The sequence below is a fragment of the Zalophus californianus genome, chromosome 2 (genome assembly GCF_009762305.2).
Source record: "Zalophus californianus isolate mZalCal1 chromosome 2, mZalCal1.pri.v2, whole genome shotgun sequence".
NCBI classification, from domain to species: Eukaryota; Metazoa; Chordata; class Mammalia; order Carnivora; family Otariidae; genus Zalophus; species Zalophus californianus.
In genome coordinates this window covers 11,698,472-11,715,668 of record NC_045596.1, presented here as the reverse complement: position 1 = coordinate 11,715,668, position 17,197 = coordinate 11,698,472, and the positions used below count along the sequence as shown (strand labels likewise).

Sequence of the window (17,197 nt, the reverse complement as noted above, 5' to 3'; positions counted from 1 at the left end):
TTCAGGATCACCAAACATACTGAGAGACAAATTAGAAAAAAAAAAAAAAAATTGAACTACTGTCTGTAGACAGGAGGATATGAGCCTGAGGGTGTGCTGACTGCCCGGGACAGGAAGAAGCAGCTCTGATCCAGAGATGCCAGGGGCTACAGGTGGGACGGGGCTGCGTGCTTACGGGCTCCTGCATCAGCAGCCTGTTCTCCATGATGTTCTGACAGGCGCGAGGCACCTCTGGTCTTGCTCCAGTATAAAGGCCTTCGTCTTCCAGAAATCGGGGCTGCACATTCTCAGGAAGCTTTTTATACGTAGGCACTAGGTAGTACATAAATAAATACAAGCAACATTAGTGCCAACCTACACATTTCAAACTGCAATGTGCTGAACCAAAACAACCACTGGAAATTTCATTTGTATTCCTGGAAGCTGCAAACGCCCCCATCTTAATTTCCAGAAGCAGAACCAAGGACAAGAGGAAAGTATTCACCTGCAGTATCACATTGTAGAACTGTGACAGGACTCCACACCTCGCTCACCAGTGTGACCTACTGTGGGGAGGGCGGTATTCGCATCAGACGGCCTGCTGGGCGGCTCGCTCGCTGGCCGAACGAACCTGGGCCTGGCACTGCTTGGAACGCTTTCCTTCTGTACAAAAGGGATGATGATATCTACTCACTGGGCTCTTGGGAGAATTAAATGAGGAAAAGTATGAGAAAATGCTTTGTAAGTTAAAAAGTTAAAAAGAGGATAAAAGAGATAGAGCAGGGAGGGAGGCTTTTCTCAGGAGGCCTTGCATTTACACCAACTCGTGAAGGTCGAGAGGGAAGGAGCCCGGGATGGGGGACCCCTGAGGGCATGGCGTGGCCCAGGGAGTGGGGTAACACTGGGCACTGCGGGCTGGTGAGCAGGGGCAGGGTGGAGGGAGGGCTCTGCAGGTCAGCAGCAGCTTGGGTTTTGGTCAGGGGGATGGGACCCTGAAGGCTCTACCTGGGGAGTGACCGAGCAGATTTTCAGTTCTGGAAAGATCCCTGGGCCTGCGTGGGCAAAGTCGTCCAGAGGAGAAAATAAGAGAAGAAGCCAGGGGAACTGTGAGTGTCCGGAGGTGATCTGGGAGTTAATGAGGAAGGGTAGAGAGTCTCTTTTGTTTATAATGATCTCACTCTAAACCTTGCCAAATCCCTGAATCTGCTAATTTTCCTGTTTGTGACCATTTGGACACTCCGCTTCCCAAACTCACCCACACAAAACAACTGATACCAGAGTTCTTGGAAAAATGGACCTCGGAGTCCTGAGACAACATGGGGCCAACCTGAGCAAACATGGGGGTCTGCTCCCCACTGCTCCACTCACATGGCTAGGTAACAGGCCGGCACTAATCCAGCCATCTTCGAAGGTTTTCATGGAAACGTTTTTGAGCACTCACTCACTCTACGTGTTTCCTGGTTGTGGACACACTATTGTACATGCACAGTTAAATCAGGAAAGGACGAGATTAAAAATACGCGCCAATAGAAGCTTTTGAGTTTGCTTCCTGCATCCCCGGGGCGAACACACTCTGCTTTGGCAACCACTCTCCAAACAGCAACAAGAACGGCACCGGTAACAGAAACGTTATTACTCTTGATCCCCTGCTGTGTGCTGGTCACCACACAGGCACTTCGCTCAGGCTATTTGCTCAGTGCTCAAAGGAAGAAGAAACGCCCAGAGTCATGATGACGTAGGATCACTTCATTTCCTCCTGTTTTCAGGCGAGGCACCGAGAATGGAGGAGCTCACTCAAGGTCATACCTCGGGGAGGACGAGCTGGGGCAGTGTGGCTCCCCAGCTCCTGTTTGCTAGGCCAGGGGTTGCCTCCCCTCTGGATCAGAGCGAGGTGGGGAGATGGACCGGTGCTTGGATTCCTCACTCAGAGCAGGTGCCGGGTGCAGCAGGGGTTCCTGAAGCCTCTTCCACGCACCCCCCTCCCACCCCACCCCCCCAGTCTGAGCCAGCCCCTGGGGTCTAACCTCCACTCCCAGCCCAGGGGGCTCCAGGGACAGGCCTGACAGTGAGACCTCTGAGCACAAACACAAGGTGACAGGGCTCCTCCTTGGCGGAGGCTGCGGCTGATGCATTTCTCAAAACCCCCAAGGAGCATCAGGACGCATTGAGCCAGGGGTGTGGCCTCTGCAGCTGGCCTCCCAGGACAGAAAGCTGCCTCCTTCCTGTCACTAGCTTTGTGGTCTTGGACTAGTTCCCTAACTTCTCTGGACTTCTGCTTTGTCATCTGTAAAATGGGCATGAGAAAGAACACTTGTCCAGCCCTGGTGTGGGGCTAGGTGAGTTGACACACATCAAGTGCTTAGAAAGGAACCTGGCAGAGGAAGGGCACGGAATGCGTTCCCTGTCATTGTTATGGCGAAGCTGTAACCTTTGGGCACATTTCCCAGCTGCCTACTTTAAAAGGAAACCTGAGATGTCCAACAAATCCCAATACTTTGAACCATATACGATTCAAAATGATCTATCAAAATGGAACAATAATTTATCCTTGGCTTGGCATTTAATTGGAACTCAGAACATGACAAATGGAAAGAAATCCAACTCCCACGTAAGGTGAGTGCAGCCCCCCTTCCCAGCCTGAGGGGCTCTCCTGGGGACTCCCATTTTAAGCGTGAACTACCAGCTAACTAACTGGGGAGGTCCTTCAGGCACTCTCCGGAGAAAAGAAAATTCCAGGGGAAAAAAGAGCAAAAGGAAACCCAGGGCAGAAACGAAGCAAGGGGCAGTCACTAGGAGTTAATCTGCTTTAATACCCTGGCCATTGCCCCCTGAGGAACCTCAGCCAACCTGCTTTGTTTCTCCCTCAGAATCTCTGAAGTGATCATGTTGTTTTGCACGCTACTGAGATGCCTGGTGGCTGGGGGCTCCTGGATAGTCTCAGGATGGTGCTGGCAGACAGGGGAACCAGCCCTGTGAGTAGATGGTTGGGGCTTTCAGCCACTGCTGTCCTCCAGCCCCACCTCCAGGAGAAGAGAGGGACTAGATTTCATTAATCACCAATGGCAATGACTTGGTCGCTCATGTTGACATAAGAAGCCTCCATAAAAATCCTAGCTGAAGGGGTTTGGAGAGCTTCCTGGTCAATGAACACATAGAGTACTGGGAGGGTGGGGGCCCTGGAGAGGGGATGGAAGCTCCGTGCCCCTTCTCACATGCCTTGCCCTACGAGTCTCTTCATCTGTGTGCTCTCTCATATCCTTCTTTTTTTTTTTTAAGATTTTATTTATTTATTTGAGAGCAAGAGAGAGTGAGAGAGCACAAGCAGGGGGAATGGCAGGCAGAGGGAGAGGGAGAAGCAGACTCTCCTCTGAGCAACGTGGGGCTCAATCCCAGGACCCTGGGATCATGACCTGAGCTGAAGGCAGATGCTCAACCCCAGGTGCCCCCATATCCTTTATTATATGATAAACTGGTTAAATATAAGTGTTTCTCTGATTACTATGTGCTGTTAGAACAAATTATCGAACCTGAGGAGGGTGGTCATGGAACCCCCAATTTGTGGCAAAATTGAATAGAAGTATGGGTAACCTGGGGACCCACTACTTGTGATTGCTGTCTAAATAGAGGGTAGTCTTGTGGGACGGAGCCCTTAACTTGTGGGGTCTGTGCTGACTCCAGGTATAAGTGTCAGAACTGAACTGTAGGATATCCAGCTTGTGCTGGAGAATTAGTTGGTGTGGGGAAACCCCGCCCCCCACATCTGGTCACAGAAGTGTTCTAGGAGGGTTGACAGTGAGTAGAGGATAAAACATGAGAGATTTTCCTTCTCACAGCCTGAATCTGAGTCTCTCAGGTTCTCTGCCCCCAGAACTGGTCGCCAATTTGATGAGGGGACCCCCCAGAACATCCAGGTGTTTCTTTTGCTATTCTATTAGTGAGTGTTTTTCAATGGGCATTTTCTCATGTTCTTTGTTGTTTTTTAATCTGAAGGTATTTCTTGATGACTAACTCAGATTAGAAATTGGGATCTGTCATGGAAATTGGACATCCTCAGACACCAGCTGTATTTCTCATGAAGGAAAATGAAGATGCCCAAGCTGAGCCAGAAGGCAAAAAGAGCAAGTACCTGTCAGCCTACTGGGTACGAACAGGAGTTCTCTTTCCATCTGCAGTCGAACATGGACGCTTTCATAATCTGCAGGTCTGACTGCCACAAAATCCTCAGCTGCGTGGTCTAAGCCCAATAGAAAATCGTCGTCATCCTTAGCACTAAGCAGCTCTTCCTCATCCTGCATTACATTAAACAGTAGGAAAAATCACGCCATGATTACGAGTCTGCTTAGAAAAACAATGACATGAAACTCATCAGACAACTTACAAGACGGTCTCTTTTCATCTTTTTTTTAAACGAAAGCATAAAACTCGATAGCCTTTCATGTTCCCCAAGCAGGTTTTCTTTGTTTTTCACTCTTCCACGTGCTCGGAAAATCTCAAAATCAGAATGGGCTGAAGTCAGAAGAGATGTGCTGGGCAAAGCAATTGAAATCTCAACAACTCTGGCCTCCTTTGAGGGTGTGTATTCTTCCACATTTACTTCACGTCCTCGGGCTCAGAAGTTACACGGTATGTTAACCTTCCCCCGGGCACCGACCCCAGGGCAAGATGCTGCAAGCAGCATCCGCGCTCTGCTCAGGGTCCACACATGCAGCCCAGCTCCACCCGCATTGCTGGCGGGACTTTGGGGAACCTACCTGCCGTTCTTATCCTTGGTTTTCTCCACCAAGATGGGGATATTAACAGAGCTTACTTACCTCTTAGGCTTTTGTGAGGATAGAATTAACGGAGGCACGTAAAAATCCCAAGCACTGGGTCTGTCATCACAAATGCTGGCTGCAGCATGTTAATTTTGCTTGAATATTTTCTGACCTTTTCCTCCTTTTCTTTCTTCTTCTTCTCCTCCATTTCCTCCTTAGTTTTCTCCTTCTTCTCTTCCTCCTCCTCCGCCTTTTTTTTTTTTTTTAATTAAATCCTGGTGCCCATTTATGAGCAACAACCTTTAACATCCGTGGAGATTTGCACAGGTGGTAAGCCTTGCTACCTGCCTCTTCGTATTTCCTCCCAAATAAATCAAATAATGAGAAGGGGAAGTAAATCTACATGGTAACCAAGCTCCTAGCACAACTTGAGGACACAGAATGCCAAAAACTCCAAAAAAGTAAAAAAGAGAAAAGTGCCCTAATTTCAGTGTGTGATTTTTTTCCCGCTTGTGCCCCCTTTTGGCTTCGTGGTGAGCAGAGACAGACAGAGAACAACTGCAGAGAAGAGAGACTAGGAGGGCTACACAGGATCTAAAACCTCTGCCAGAAAGACTAAATCCACTTTGAGTAGAGGGAAGGGAAAAATGAAGGGGGGGGGAATCGGAGGGGGGAAGAACCATGAGAGACGATGGACTCTGAGAAACAAACTGAGGGTTCTAGAGAGGAGGGGGTGGGGGGTGGGTTAGCCCGGTGATGGGTATTAGAGAGGGCACGTACTGCATGGAGCACTGGGTGTTATATGCAAACAGTGAATCATGGAACACTAATGATGTAATGTATGGTGATTAACATAATAAAATAAAATTTAAAAAATAAAAATAAAAATACTGGAAAAGGGTCTGAGCAGACAGGGGCATGGAGTACAGGGAAGGGGCTTCACGGTAGGGCATGATTTATTTCAAAGGGCGGTTTTAGGAACACAGAGCTTCCGGGGAGAAACATGAAAAAAGGAGGAGAGGTGGCTTGTGGAGACATGTCACGTCTCATGTCATGATTTCAGAAGTTACAGATTTGTCAATAGCCCTGCCTTCCAAAAGCGGGTCCTGGTTCTCCCCCCTTCCTGTGGGGGCCGGACCTAGTTACTCGCTCCTAATGAGCAGGATATGAGCGCAGGTATGTAGCTTCTGACTCGAGGTCAGGAAGGGCACCGTGGCTTCCTCTTTGCTTTCTCTTGGATCTTTTGCTTTAGGGGAAATCAGCTGTCACGGCACGAGGACCCTCAAGCAGCTTGGAGGTCTCCCGACAACACCCAGCACCTGCCGGGCAGGAGAGTAAGCCACCTTGGCAGCAAACCCTCCCGACCCAGTCAAGCTTTCAACTGATTGCATTCTTGGCCTCCTTGTCTGTAACCTCACGAGACCTCCAGAGTGAGAACAAGCTGAATATTGATTTGTAAAACAGTTACTATGGAATACGCTGAAGTACTCCCAAGCTTCCATAAACCTAGGTAAAAAATTACATTTTGATTTTGTTGCTTGTGCTTAGGTGTCATATCCAAGAACTCATCACCAGGACCCATGTCAAGAAGCTTTTTTTCCTATGTTCCCTGCCCCCCCTCCCCCACCACGAGTTTCATGGTTTCAGGTCTTACATTTAAGTCTTTAATCCATTTTGATTTAGTTTTTTGTGAGTGGTGTAAGATAGGGGTCCACTTTCATTCTTTTCCATGTGAATATCCAGTTATCCCAGCACCATTTATTGAAGAGACTGTCTTTTCTCCATTGAGTATTCTTGGCTTCCTTGTCAAATATTAGTTGACCATATGTGCTTGGGTTTATTTCTGGGCTCTTGATTCTGTTCCACTGGCCTGTTTGTCTGTTTTTATGCTGTTTTGATGACTGCACCTTTACAGGATAGCTTGAAATCAAAGTGTGATGCCTCCTGCTTTGTTCTTCTCAGGATTACTTTGGCTTTTGGGGTCTCTTGTGGTTCCACATAAATTTTAGGAGTGTTTTTTTTTTTTTTTCTACTTCTGTAAAGAGCATCATTGAAATCTTTGCATGGAATCTACAGATGACTTTTGGCAGTATTGACATTTTAATAATATTAATTCTTCAATCCATGAACATGGATAACTTTACATGTATTTGTGTCTTTGACTTCTTTCATCAGTGTCTTAGCGCTTTTCAGAGTACAGGTCTTTCACCTCCTTAGTTAAATTTATTCCTAAGTATTTTACTGTTTTTGATACTATTGTAAACGGGATCAATTTCTTTATTTCATTCTCAGAAAATTTGTTGTAATTGTAAAGAAACACTACTGATTTTTGTTTTTGTTTTGTTTTTAAAGATTTTACTTATTTATTTGAAAGAGAGAGAGCATGGGGTGGGGAGAGCAAAAAGGAGAAGTGGACTCCCTGCTGAGCAGGGAGCCCGATGTGGGGCTTGATCCCAGGACCCCGGGATCATGACCTGAGCCTAAGGCAGACACTTAACCAACTAAACCATCTAGGCCACACCTAGGTACTCCACACTACTGACTTTTGTATGTTAATTTTGTATGCTGCAACTTTACTGAATGCATTGATTAGATCTAACAATTTTTTGGTTGAGTCTCTAGGATTATTTCTACATAAAATCAAAGCATCTGTAAATAAAGACAATTTTATTTTTTCCAATTCAGATACTTTTAATTTCTTTTTCTTGCCTGATTGCTCTGGCTAAGTCTACTAGTATTATGTTGAAATAGGAGTGGTGAGAGTGAGCATCATTGTCTTGCTCCTGATTTTAGAGGAAAAGCTTTCAGCCTTTCATCATTGAGTATGACATTAGCTGTGGTTTTGTCATAGATGGTCTTTATTATGTTGAGGTACATTCCTTCTATGCCTAATTTAAGAGTTTTTATCATGAATAGATATTGAATTTGGTCAGATGTGTTTTCTGTATCTATTAGAATTTCTTTCCTTTTTAAAAATTAAAAAAATTATTATTTATTTAAAATTTTTTCATTTTTATTGAGATATAATTGGCATATCCAAATCTTTTTTTTTTTTTAAAGTAAACTCTGCACCCAACGTGGGGTTCAAGCTCACAACTCTGAGATCAAGAGTTGCATGTTCTACTAACTGAGAAGCCAGGCTCCCTGAATTTCTTTCCTTTTTAATGCTGCGTAATTTTCCATTGTAGGTATACACCATATTTTGTTTATCCATTCATCTGCTGATGGACACTTGCGTTGCTTTTCCCTTTTGGCTATTGAGAACACTTCTCTCAGCGTTAAGTGTACAAGTCTCTGTTTGAGTGCACAAGTCTCTGTTTGAGTACCTGCTTTTTATTCTTTTGTGTATATACCCAGAAATGGAGTTGCTGGGACACAGTAATTCCATGTTTGAGTTTTTGACCAGACTGTTTTCATAGCAGCTGCACCATTTTATGTTGCCATCAGCAATGCACAAGGGTCTAATTTCTCTACATCCTTGCCAGCCCTTGTTTCTTTCTTTTCTTTCTTCCTTCCTTCCTTTCTTTCTTTCTTTTTCTTTCTTTCTCCTTTCTTTCTTTCTTCTTTCTGTTCTTTCTTTCTTTCTTTTCTTTCTTTCTTTCCTTCCTTCCTTCCTTCCTTTCTCTCTCTCTCTCTTTCTAACAATAGCCATTCTAATTTGTGTAAAATGGTATCTCATTGTGGTTTTGATTTGCAGTTCCCTCGTGATTAGTGATATGAAGCGTATCTCATGTACTTATTGGCCATTTGTATATCTTCTTTGGAGAGATGTCTATTCAAGTCCTTTGTCCATTTTTTTAATGGGATGTTTTCTTTTGTCTCACATGTGCCATGCACAGTTACAGAGTCTGAGTCATAGCTTGGGTGTGGAATAGGGCACAAAAAGCTAATCACCTGTGAGGTTGTGGGAAGAAGGAGAGCAAGGATTCATTTGCCTTGGAAAGGCCAACATTTTGCATATGAAATGAATACTAATCATTGTGTGGAGTCTAGCAAGAAAAATCTGTAAGCTGCCTTGTTCTGCTTTTTTTCTTTTTCCACCAGAAATAGATTTAATCAAGGTCCTTATTATATCAAAGGCTACAGAAAGTAACGTGAACGTAGTATTCCTATTGCTTTCAACTAAGGGATGGATGAGCTGTTGTGTGTGATGGTGCAGGTTTGTCCTCAGCCACTTTCCTTCTGGTGAAGATGTCATCATCATCATCATCATCATCACCATCACCATCGTGGTCATTGACATCATCATCATCCCTCACCTCATTACCATCATGATATTAAATACCATTTTGTGTTCTCGCACAGGAGGCTCTTCTTCCTCTCCTTCCTCCTCCTCTTGGTTCGTTCCATCTCTGTTTTTGGCTTTTGGTTTTTCTTCTGATTCCTCTGGTTCAGGATCAAAGTTGAAAGTGAAGAAGTTATAGGCTTCTTCGGCGGAAGGGAAGCCAGGTGGAACCTAAGGAGAAGCAGCGAGCAATAGAATTTCAAATTTTATTGAGAATTGAGAAGCTGAGATAAGTGTCACACAGCTCACTGAGAGCAGCTTGATGTTAGCGGCATCAAGCACATTCTAGGCATCCTAAGCGTATTACCTTTGTCAAAGGTACGAGATTACCTGTCACAAATTTAACACGTGCGACAGGCAGTTGGTGGCTTCCTCGAATAAGTAATTTTAGTAGTCACTTTTTTATAAACTAGCAAACATTCTCATAGGCACATAAATATATTATTTACAGCAGTAACAGCTTTTGAAAAAAATGATTAAAATACCAAAAAGTAGATTCATTACTTTATAGGCCAATGTTGAGATAGTTTTGTTTAATTATGAGCAATCCAGGGGTCTGCTAACTTTTTTTAAAAAATGGTTTTTTTGGTTTTGATTCTTCTTGAGTTGGTACCCCCCCCATTTTTCCCAGAATGAAAGCTGGTACAACTTCAGAGCTGAAAAAATCGTCTTTTTGCTAACATTTCCTACCCTTCCATGCATCCCCCTTCACCCAGTCAGACAGTATTCTAATCTCTCCTGCTGGGGTCTAGCATTTTAAAAGTAGGAATCAGTTCTCATGCTTTTTTCTTGCATATTCCATGGTAATAAGAGTCAGGGTATGTATATAAGCATCTGTCATTGGATATTTTTGAAAAACACAAACAAATAAACAAAAAACATGATTTAAAGCATGCATGATTTAAAAAGACAGGATCTCTCACCGGGGGTTTAGGCTTGATTTTTTGTACAGAATCACAGAATTTTACTCTTGAGTAACTCTGGGAATCATCTTCTTGTTGAGTCCTTTGTACCTCCTCATCTGCCTATATGAGCAGAAAAAAGGATAGAACATTTATTTATTATTTTAAAAGGGTTTTATTTATTTGAGAGAGAGAGCTCGCACGAGCGAGGGGAGGAGCAGAGGGAGGGGGACAAGCGACTCCACGCTGAGCATGGAGCCTGATGCGGGGCTTGATCTCATGACCCTGAGATCATGACCTGAGCCTAAATCAAGAGTTGGACGCTCAACCGACCGAAACACCCAGGTGTCCCGGGATAGACAGAACATTTAAATCAAGAAACTAAAGATGTTCTATAACAAGCCCATTAACTCTCAAGGGGAAACCCTCTGACCATTGGTGTAAACCATCATTCCCAAGGAACGAAACGCTTACAAATGTCAAATATATTTGAAGGTTAAGGTTGCTGAATATTTTCTTAGCTCTGCCTCTCTCAAGACTAAACAAATACAAAATTTTATACTCAAAGGACCCTAAAATGACAAATGCTTTTCTTCTACAGATCAATAGATTATCTAGTTCACAGAGGACCATTTCTAAACAATTTATGAGGAAAAGCATCAATAATGCCTGGGTGTGAATAAATCTGACATACACTCTCCAGGGCGCAAGGCCTGTCCTTATGAACCCCTGCATCTGCTCTCCCCACTGGAAACCAAATTCTATCTATGATAGCCCCAGGAGCTAATTCTCACTGTGGAGGTTCCCTTCGTCCTGTAATGACCAATCCACCAAGGGTTGTTCCCACTTTTTCCTCATCTCTGCTTTTAATCCACCCTTTCAGAACCTGGCTACTTCTCCTCTTCCACCCAGCACAGTTCAAATGCCAAGCTTTGCTTTTGAGTAACTCTAAGCCATTCCAGTAGCATATCTAGATCTTCATTGTGAGAAGGGACAAACTAATTCTACCTGTGATGGAAACCTTGTTATTATTATCTGGACCAAGACTTGTGTCACAGCATGGAATAATTTTCATCAGGGAAAATGGAATGTAGTGTACTTGCACTGAGCCCCTCCCACACAGCCTTCCCAAGTCCTAGTTTTTCCAGACCATGCGAAGCTACTTCCTTTCTCAGACTCCTCCATCCTAAAATGAAATCTCTTTTCTAGAATCTTATTGTCTGAGGCATATCAGGTGCTATTCTGTCTAGCTTAGTAATCAACCCATGGGCTCTGGAGGCTGACTGCCTGGCTGTGAATCCCAACTCCATCACTTACAGCTTAGACACTTGTTCTGAGCATCAAGTAAAGCAATGCACCCAAAATATGCCCACAGTTATGGCTCAATCATGGTGGGTCTTATTACCACATTCTTAATTTTCTTTTTACATGTCTTTGATCTCCCTGGTTTGTATTTACATCACATGACCATAAATGTTGTATTTTAGTCTGCCAGAAACTAGAGCCTGAGGCATAGAATTTTACATAAATGGGAATGGCATATATATATATATATATATATTTGATATTATGATAGATTACATCTGAGTGATACTCTGGTTTTTCTTCTGGCCATGCTGGACATCTGGTTGCATACAGGTGAAATTTCATGGCACCTGGTTTTAGCTGTTCCAAGGATCTCAAGCTCTCACCACTGGCCGGTGGGACCCACTCAGACATTCTGAGACTTAGACAGAACGAGGAGGGCCAGGAGCCTTGGGCAAATCTTGCTGGGAACAGAAGCCATGAGACAAACACCCTCTCTTCCAGGTCCTAGGCAGGCAATTCTGAGAAACATCCTCCTCAGCAGGGCCCCGGCAGGATGGAGCCCTGGTCACCACAGCATTAGCCAGCTCAGTAACATTCACCAGAACGGGCTTTCCCTCCTGTTTCTTTCTCCCCAGTTCCCAGCTCCTGTTCATTGATACCACTTCTCAGAATAAGCCACACAAATAAGTCATGAAAAATCCTTGCCTAAGGCTCTAGTTTCTGGTGGGAAGTGGGGTCCAGAGAGGAGATAAATTATACCTCCAAGATCACACAGCTGGTGAGTGAGGTTGCCAGCATTTAACGCTGGGCAGTTGGGGTCCAGCATCTGGGCTCTTCCTGTCTTCCAGTCTTTGCTCAATAGGATGTAAATGGACCACTTTTTCAATATTCCTTCTGGGTTGAGGTCTACACATCAACAAATCTGCTTTGTGAGATATTCTGTTAAAAGCCTGAGGTCAGGTCTAAAAAAGGGCAGCGAGTCAATTGTTCATGTAACTTGGCTATTTTGAACCCTTGTCCACTGTATCACTGAAACCCAACACTGGAAGAGAAAGAAACCATGGAACACAGCCTGTCTGTCACAGCTTCATGGCAAAAGGAGTCACTCATTCCTGCCAGGTCAGCCTGTCCTGTCAGGGAGGGACACCATGTATGCAGGTCGTTGAGACATGAGCTGAGCTCTGCACCCCCCCAGCTCCTGCCCACTCGGTTTTACTCTTCCCTTTGGTAAGTTATACAGCCTCTGCTGGCTGAATCAGACCTTAAAAAGGTACTATCATGATTAATCCGAATCTAAAGAAATATAAAATACAATGAAATTGAATATTGAAGCTGTTTCATTCCCTAGGCCAAAATGTATAAGCCTGCTGCCTCTTCTTCTTCCCTGCAATTGGCTAAGGTAGACACACATATTTATCTCGTTTAGTGTGCCTCAGAACTGATTTTTCTTTACTAGAACTTTTCTTTCTCTTTCTTTCTTTCTTTCTTTCTTTCTTTTTCTTCTCTTTTTCTTTCTTTCTTCCTTTCTTTCCTTCTTCTTTTTTTGTGGAGAGCTAAGATCATTCAGTATTGTTATGGTTCCAGGGCTGTGCTGAAAGCAATTTTCTATATCTTTCCATATCGTTCACCAAAATTCACTTTCACAACCACTTGGGATCATCAAGGAGGAAAAAAAAAACCAAAGGGAGGTATTTTTAAAAAGCCCGTGGACTGGAAGGTGAGTTATAGCCCAGATCTGAGAGCTCCTGGCTTAGCTAAGTGAAGACTGAGAGCATTAGCCGTGTGCCACCTCTGGAAGAGAGCGCCAGGCTCTCGATGCCAGGTTTCATCTGAAGTTACAGCATTTTATCCCTTCTCTGCTCTATTTCTCCTTTCCTATCATTTCCATGTTCCGTATAGTCCTTCCTTTTAGTTCTTAAAATATTTTTAAAAAACAACTTTTCTATGATAGATGAAACTTTAATTGATCCCCAAACTGATATGAGGTAACCACTAACCAATTTCCTTTCGTTTAAGAAAATTCTAATACTGCAACCAGTCCTTACCTCTGCACTACATAAGCTGATTTATAACAATACACCTCTGAGCCTCCTTCCATGTTCTGGTTTGAGAGCCCCTGGCTTGCAAACTGTCTTTTTGGTATAAGCACAATAAACTTTTACTAATAGTACTTCAGGGACCAAAAAAAAAAAAACCCCACAAAAAACCAAAACTTTTCTGGGGAAAAAAAAAAGAGAGATAAGGCAGTTGATGTTTGTCTCATGTTGTTTTGCAAACTGGCCATGAATGCACGCAGAGGGCAAGGAGAGACTGAAGAGAAGCAGACCATTCTAGATTCAGAGGTGGCAGTTTTAATCAGCAAGGGAACTTACGAGGCATGTCTTGGGTGGCTGCAGGATGAGATCCCCGTACCTGCTTGCCAAATCTTAGAAGTCTATACAGAGGTCCTAACTGGGTTCAGGCAAGTATACCAGGCAGATGGTCAACACCACATTCCTATCTCAAGGCTGTATCCCCGGGGCAGCTTCTGGGAGTGGGGAAAGCAAGTGGGACACACATTCCCAAGACAAGGGAGGGGTTGAGGAACCTCCAATTGCTTCGGTCCAGCTCGCAGGTCAACCAGTGGTCACGCCTTTTTGATGACCTCTTCTAACACCTCAAATCCATAGAATGGCTCTTAGGGGATATGGAATATAATAGATATAAGTCAAGGTCCTGCTCACAAAAAGCAATACTCTGTAAGCCAAGGGAGTATATTTTTACTTCTACAACTTAAAGCTTTATTGGGGTATCATATTCATGGCCCATGGACAAGTGAGAGCTGCCATGACTTTGTGAATGGTTATCAATCAGAAAGTATAGACAGGCTCAGGGGCGCCTGGGTGGCTCAGTCAGTTAAGCATCTGCTTTCAGCTCAGGTCATGATCCCAGGGTCCTGGGATGGAGTCCCTCATTGGGCTCCCTGCTCCGCGGGGAGCCGGCTTCTCCCTCTGCCTGCCCCCCACTCATGGTCTCTCTCTCAAATAAATAAACTCTTAAAAAAAAAAGTGTAGACAGGCTCAGATATAAGAGACCAGATCATCTGATCACTTAACCCATCTGACCAGATGCCAGGATTCACACACCTAACAACATAACGGAAGTGTTTGTGTCAAGCTGATGAGATTTTACGTAGTTTTCCTTTATTTTCCAATATTTTAAAATTATGGCTCTTACAATGAAGAACATAATTTAGAATCAAAGAAAAATAAATGTCTCCACAGCAGAATGGAGCAACAAACTGTCATAAAGCCATTTCATCAGACCACAGAACGTTTCTACTAAAGAATCTTGGGCCATGACACATGAACACGGATATAACTTTCCTTGTAATCGTGCAATCTTTGGCTTGTTTGGGATGAATATAGGCAAAATGTTATAACATCTCATCACAGAAAAAGAAAAAAATGTTAAAACATCTCATCCTCTAAGCAATCAGTGGTTTTTCTACAAAAACTCCTTCACACCTACGCTTCTTTGTCTCAAGAGTGAAACCAACCCAAACCATCACCATCCACAACAAACAAGTGGCTTAGACTTGTAGACGCTTCACTGAGCCATTTGCTCTGTTCTTTCCTTCCTTCTTCCACCCTCTTACAGGCTTGTCCTTCATCTACACCCCTGACAAGATTTTTTTCTGTCTTTTACTGGCTTCCTGTCCTCCTCATGGGCCTTAACGGTCAGTTTTTCTCCAAGTGTCAAGACTGTCCTCATTCAGTCTTCTTTCTGTCAGGAGACAAAGGCTGCTCAAAACTCCAAAACTCACCACAGTAGAAATGCTTCCAAAACCTGTTTCTCCAGGCCTGGTCCCTTCCTTTGTATGTGTTTCTAGAGGCGCACACATTGACATGTCCCCCTAGCACCTCAGATTCAAACAAAATTCACTCCAGTGCATTCAAACCACCTCCCCAGTCTGTGGTCAACCGCTTTCCATGGCCTGTAGGAAACCACCGAGGCCCTTTGTGTGATATTCAGGGCCCCCACCATCCCACCTTACTTTCCTACTGCACTCCTGTCTCTCTCTGCTTCCCAGCAAGATCCACAGGCCAGCAACGCTGAGCCAGGAAGACAGACTGGGAATGACAAAGACCTGAATTCGATCCTGACTCTTGCATGCATGCCCTGTGATTTGGGAATGGGCTCGCGGCTGCTTTGAACCTTAGTTTCCTCATTGGTCAAATGTGAACAAACACTATAGAACCCACACCATCAGAGTGTTGGGGTAATGAAATATGAGAACATAGGGAAAACACCTGGCCTGAGCAAGACTCTATAAATAGTAGCTACGATGATTATTGATAAGCATTGAGTGCCTCCTTTGTGCACAGCTCTGTTCTAGAAACTTGCGCGGGAGATGTTATATTCTGCTTCATTGTTTTTGATTGCAAAGTAGAGAAGGTCCTTTTCTCACCTCCGTGCCAAATTCAGTTTCCAATTCTTTCTCTCTGGGACTTTGTAAGTGCCTGGGCCGAGGGATGGGAATTTCCTGCAGCAACGTGCTTTCTGCTTTGGACTGCAAAGTCAAACAGAGAACTGCTGGGTAGCAACAGGAATGCTGTGAAAACCTCAGTCACCATCTTGGTAGGAAACAATCTGTAAAGACTACATGCCGCACCTCTTCAAGAGAGAAGAGCAAATGAAATGGTTAAGGAAAATGACACCGACTACTTAGGCATAATTTTCCACCTCTGCCAATGTTAAATACCACATTAATATTTAAAACAAGAAAAACAAATCTAACGGCATTCAAACCGTGCAGTTTTGAACAGACAGAGCATTCCAGATGAGACCTGAGGAACGGCAATCAGCCACCGAGCAAAATATTCATGTGGTTTTTCTCACCCTTGCAGCTTGTAATTTCTCCCTCATGCGTTCCCTCATGGAAAATTCTGCAAAGCTTGTCCTGGAAGCTGAAGGAATTGGAGGTAAGCCTAAAAAAACACAGGAAAATCACTTTAAAACAAAGTTTTTTTTTTTCTTCTCCCAAAGGGAAGATGAGATTAAAAAATAACATGAGAATGTAATTTTATTTTGCAAAGTTAGAACTTTACATAAGCAAACGTGAGCTCATGCTGACAGACGTCCATGTGACGTACTGAATGCATGTCTTGGCTTCTTTGTGACTGACAGGGCGAACCTCGGTCCTGCCAGGAGCGCCACATCGACTTAACCAAGAGTAAAACGAATGACATTCGACGGTTCAAGGCACAGACACACCAATTCAATTACCAGTGGGAACAGACCTTCCAATTTGTTGAACTGAGAAACAGGCTTGTAGGTGAACATACAGCTAATGAGTTCGGGTTCAGCTTTCAACAGCGTGGATCACTTCAATCAGAGAAACCTTTCTACAGTCCCAAGCCATTGCCCTAGGCTACATCGTAGACACGACATGTATTTTGAACCTCTTATTAAATATATATGTAAATCTCATGGGCCGTTGTGTAACTTTGAGGTTCGGGGAGGGCACAGGTGTTACTACCACCAGGGGTCTTGGGGACCTAGACTCTGAGGCCCCCGGAGTAAGTGACGGGCTCTCTGACTGCATACCTGGGATGTGCGATGTTTGGGACTGTTCCTGGTTCTCTTGTTCCCAGTGCGCTAAACTAAAGTGTTTGGGGAACAGAATGTTAACCCCATTTGGAGCAGAAGGGCCGAACCAGGGCAGAGTAGGATGTAAGACGGCAGAAGGAGTTTGGGATCGAATTATGGGGAGCCTCTGATGTCACACGAAGGAGCCTAGAACTTATTCTCCAAGCGGTGGGGGAGTCCTTGGGTTGCAGGTATGGGGTGGGTGGGTGGAGCTAGGAAGGCACCAGGGACCCCAGGTTGGAAGTCCCCGTGAGTCAGTGGGAGCAACCACACAGAGGCCACGAGGAAAGGACAACAGGACCCAGTGACCAGAGGAGGTCATGCGGTTCTCGCAGTAG

The 17,197-nt window shown here is 44.3% G+C and overlaps 1 protein-coding gene and 1 long non-coding RNA gene across 3 annotated transcripts in view; one reads left to right on the top strand and one right to left on the bottom strand.

Annotated features, from left to right (window-relative positions):
- Nucleotides 1-17,197, bottom strand: part of CC2D2A (coiled-coil and C2 domain containing 2A) — a 131,570-nt gene that overhangs the window by 85,218 nt on the left and 29,155 nt on the right. Inside the window, exons 5-11 of one of the 2 annotated variants that reach the window (XM_035726273.1) lie at nucleotides 16,110-16,198; nucleotides 15,679-15,780; nucleotides 9,942-10,043; nucleotides 9,019-9,189; nucleotides 4,358-4,468; nucleotides 4,106-4,268; nucleotides 176-312 (exon numbers count right to left, since the gene is read on the bottom strand). In XM_035726273.1, coding sequence (XP_035582166.1) covers nucleotides 176-312; nucleotides 4,106-4,268; nucleotides 4,358-4,468; nucleotides 9,019-9,189; nucleotides 9,942-10,043; nucleotides 15,679-15,780; nucleotides 16,110-16,198 — 875 coding nt within the window. The remainder of the gene's footprint in view (nucleotides 1-175; nucleotides 313-4,105; nucleotides 4,269-4,357; nucleotides 4,469-9,018; nucleotides 9,190-9,941; nucleotides 10,044-15,678; nucleotides 15,781-16,109; nucleotides 16,199-17,197) is intronic. The other variant, XM_035726274.1, reaches the window with a different exon arrangement.
- LOC118356732 lies at nucleotides 5,517-16,670 on the top strand. The gene is made up of 3 exons (XR_004819923.1): nucleotides 5,517-6,243; nucleotides 16,118-16,192; nucleotides 16,398-16,670. It is a non-coding gene; the product is annotated as an uncharacterized LOC118356732 (long non-coding RNA).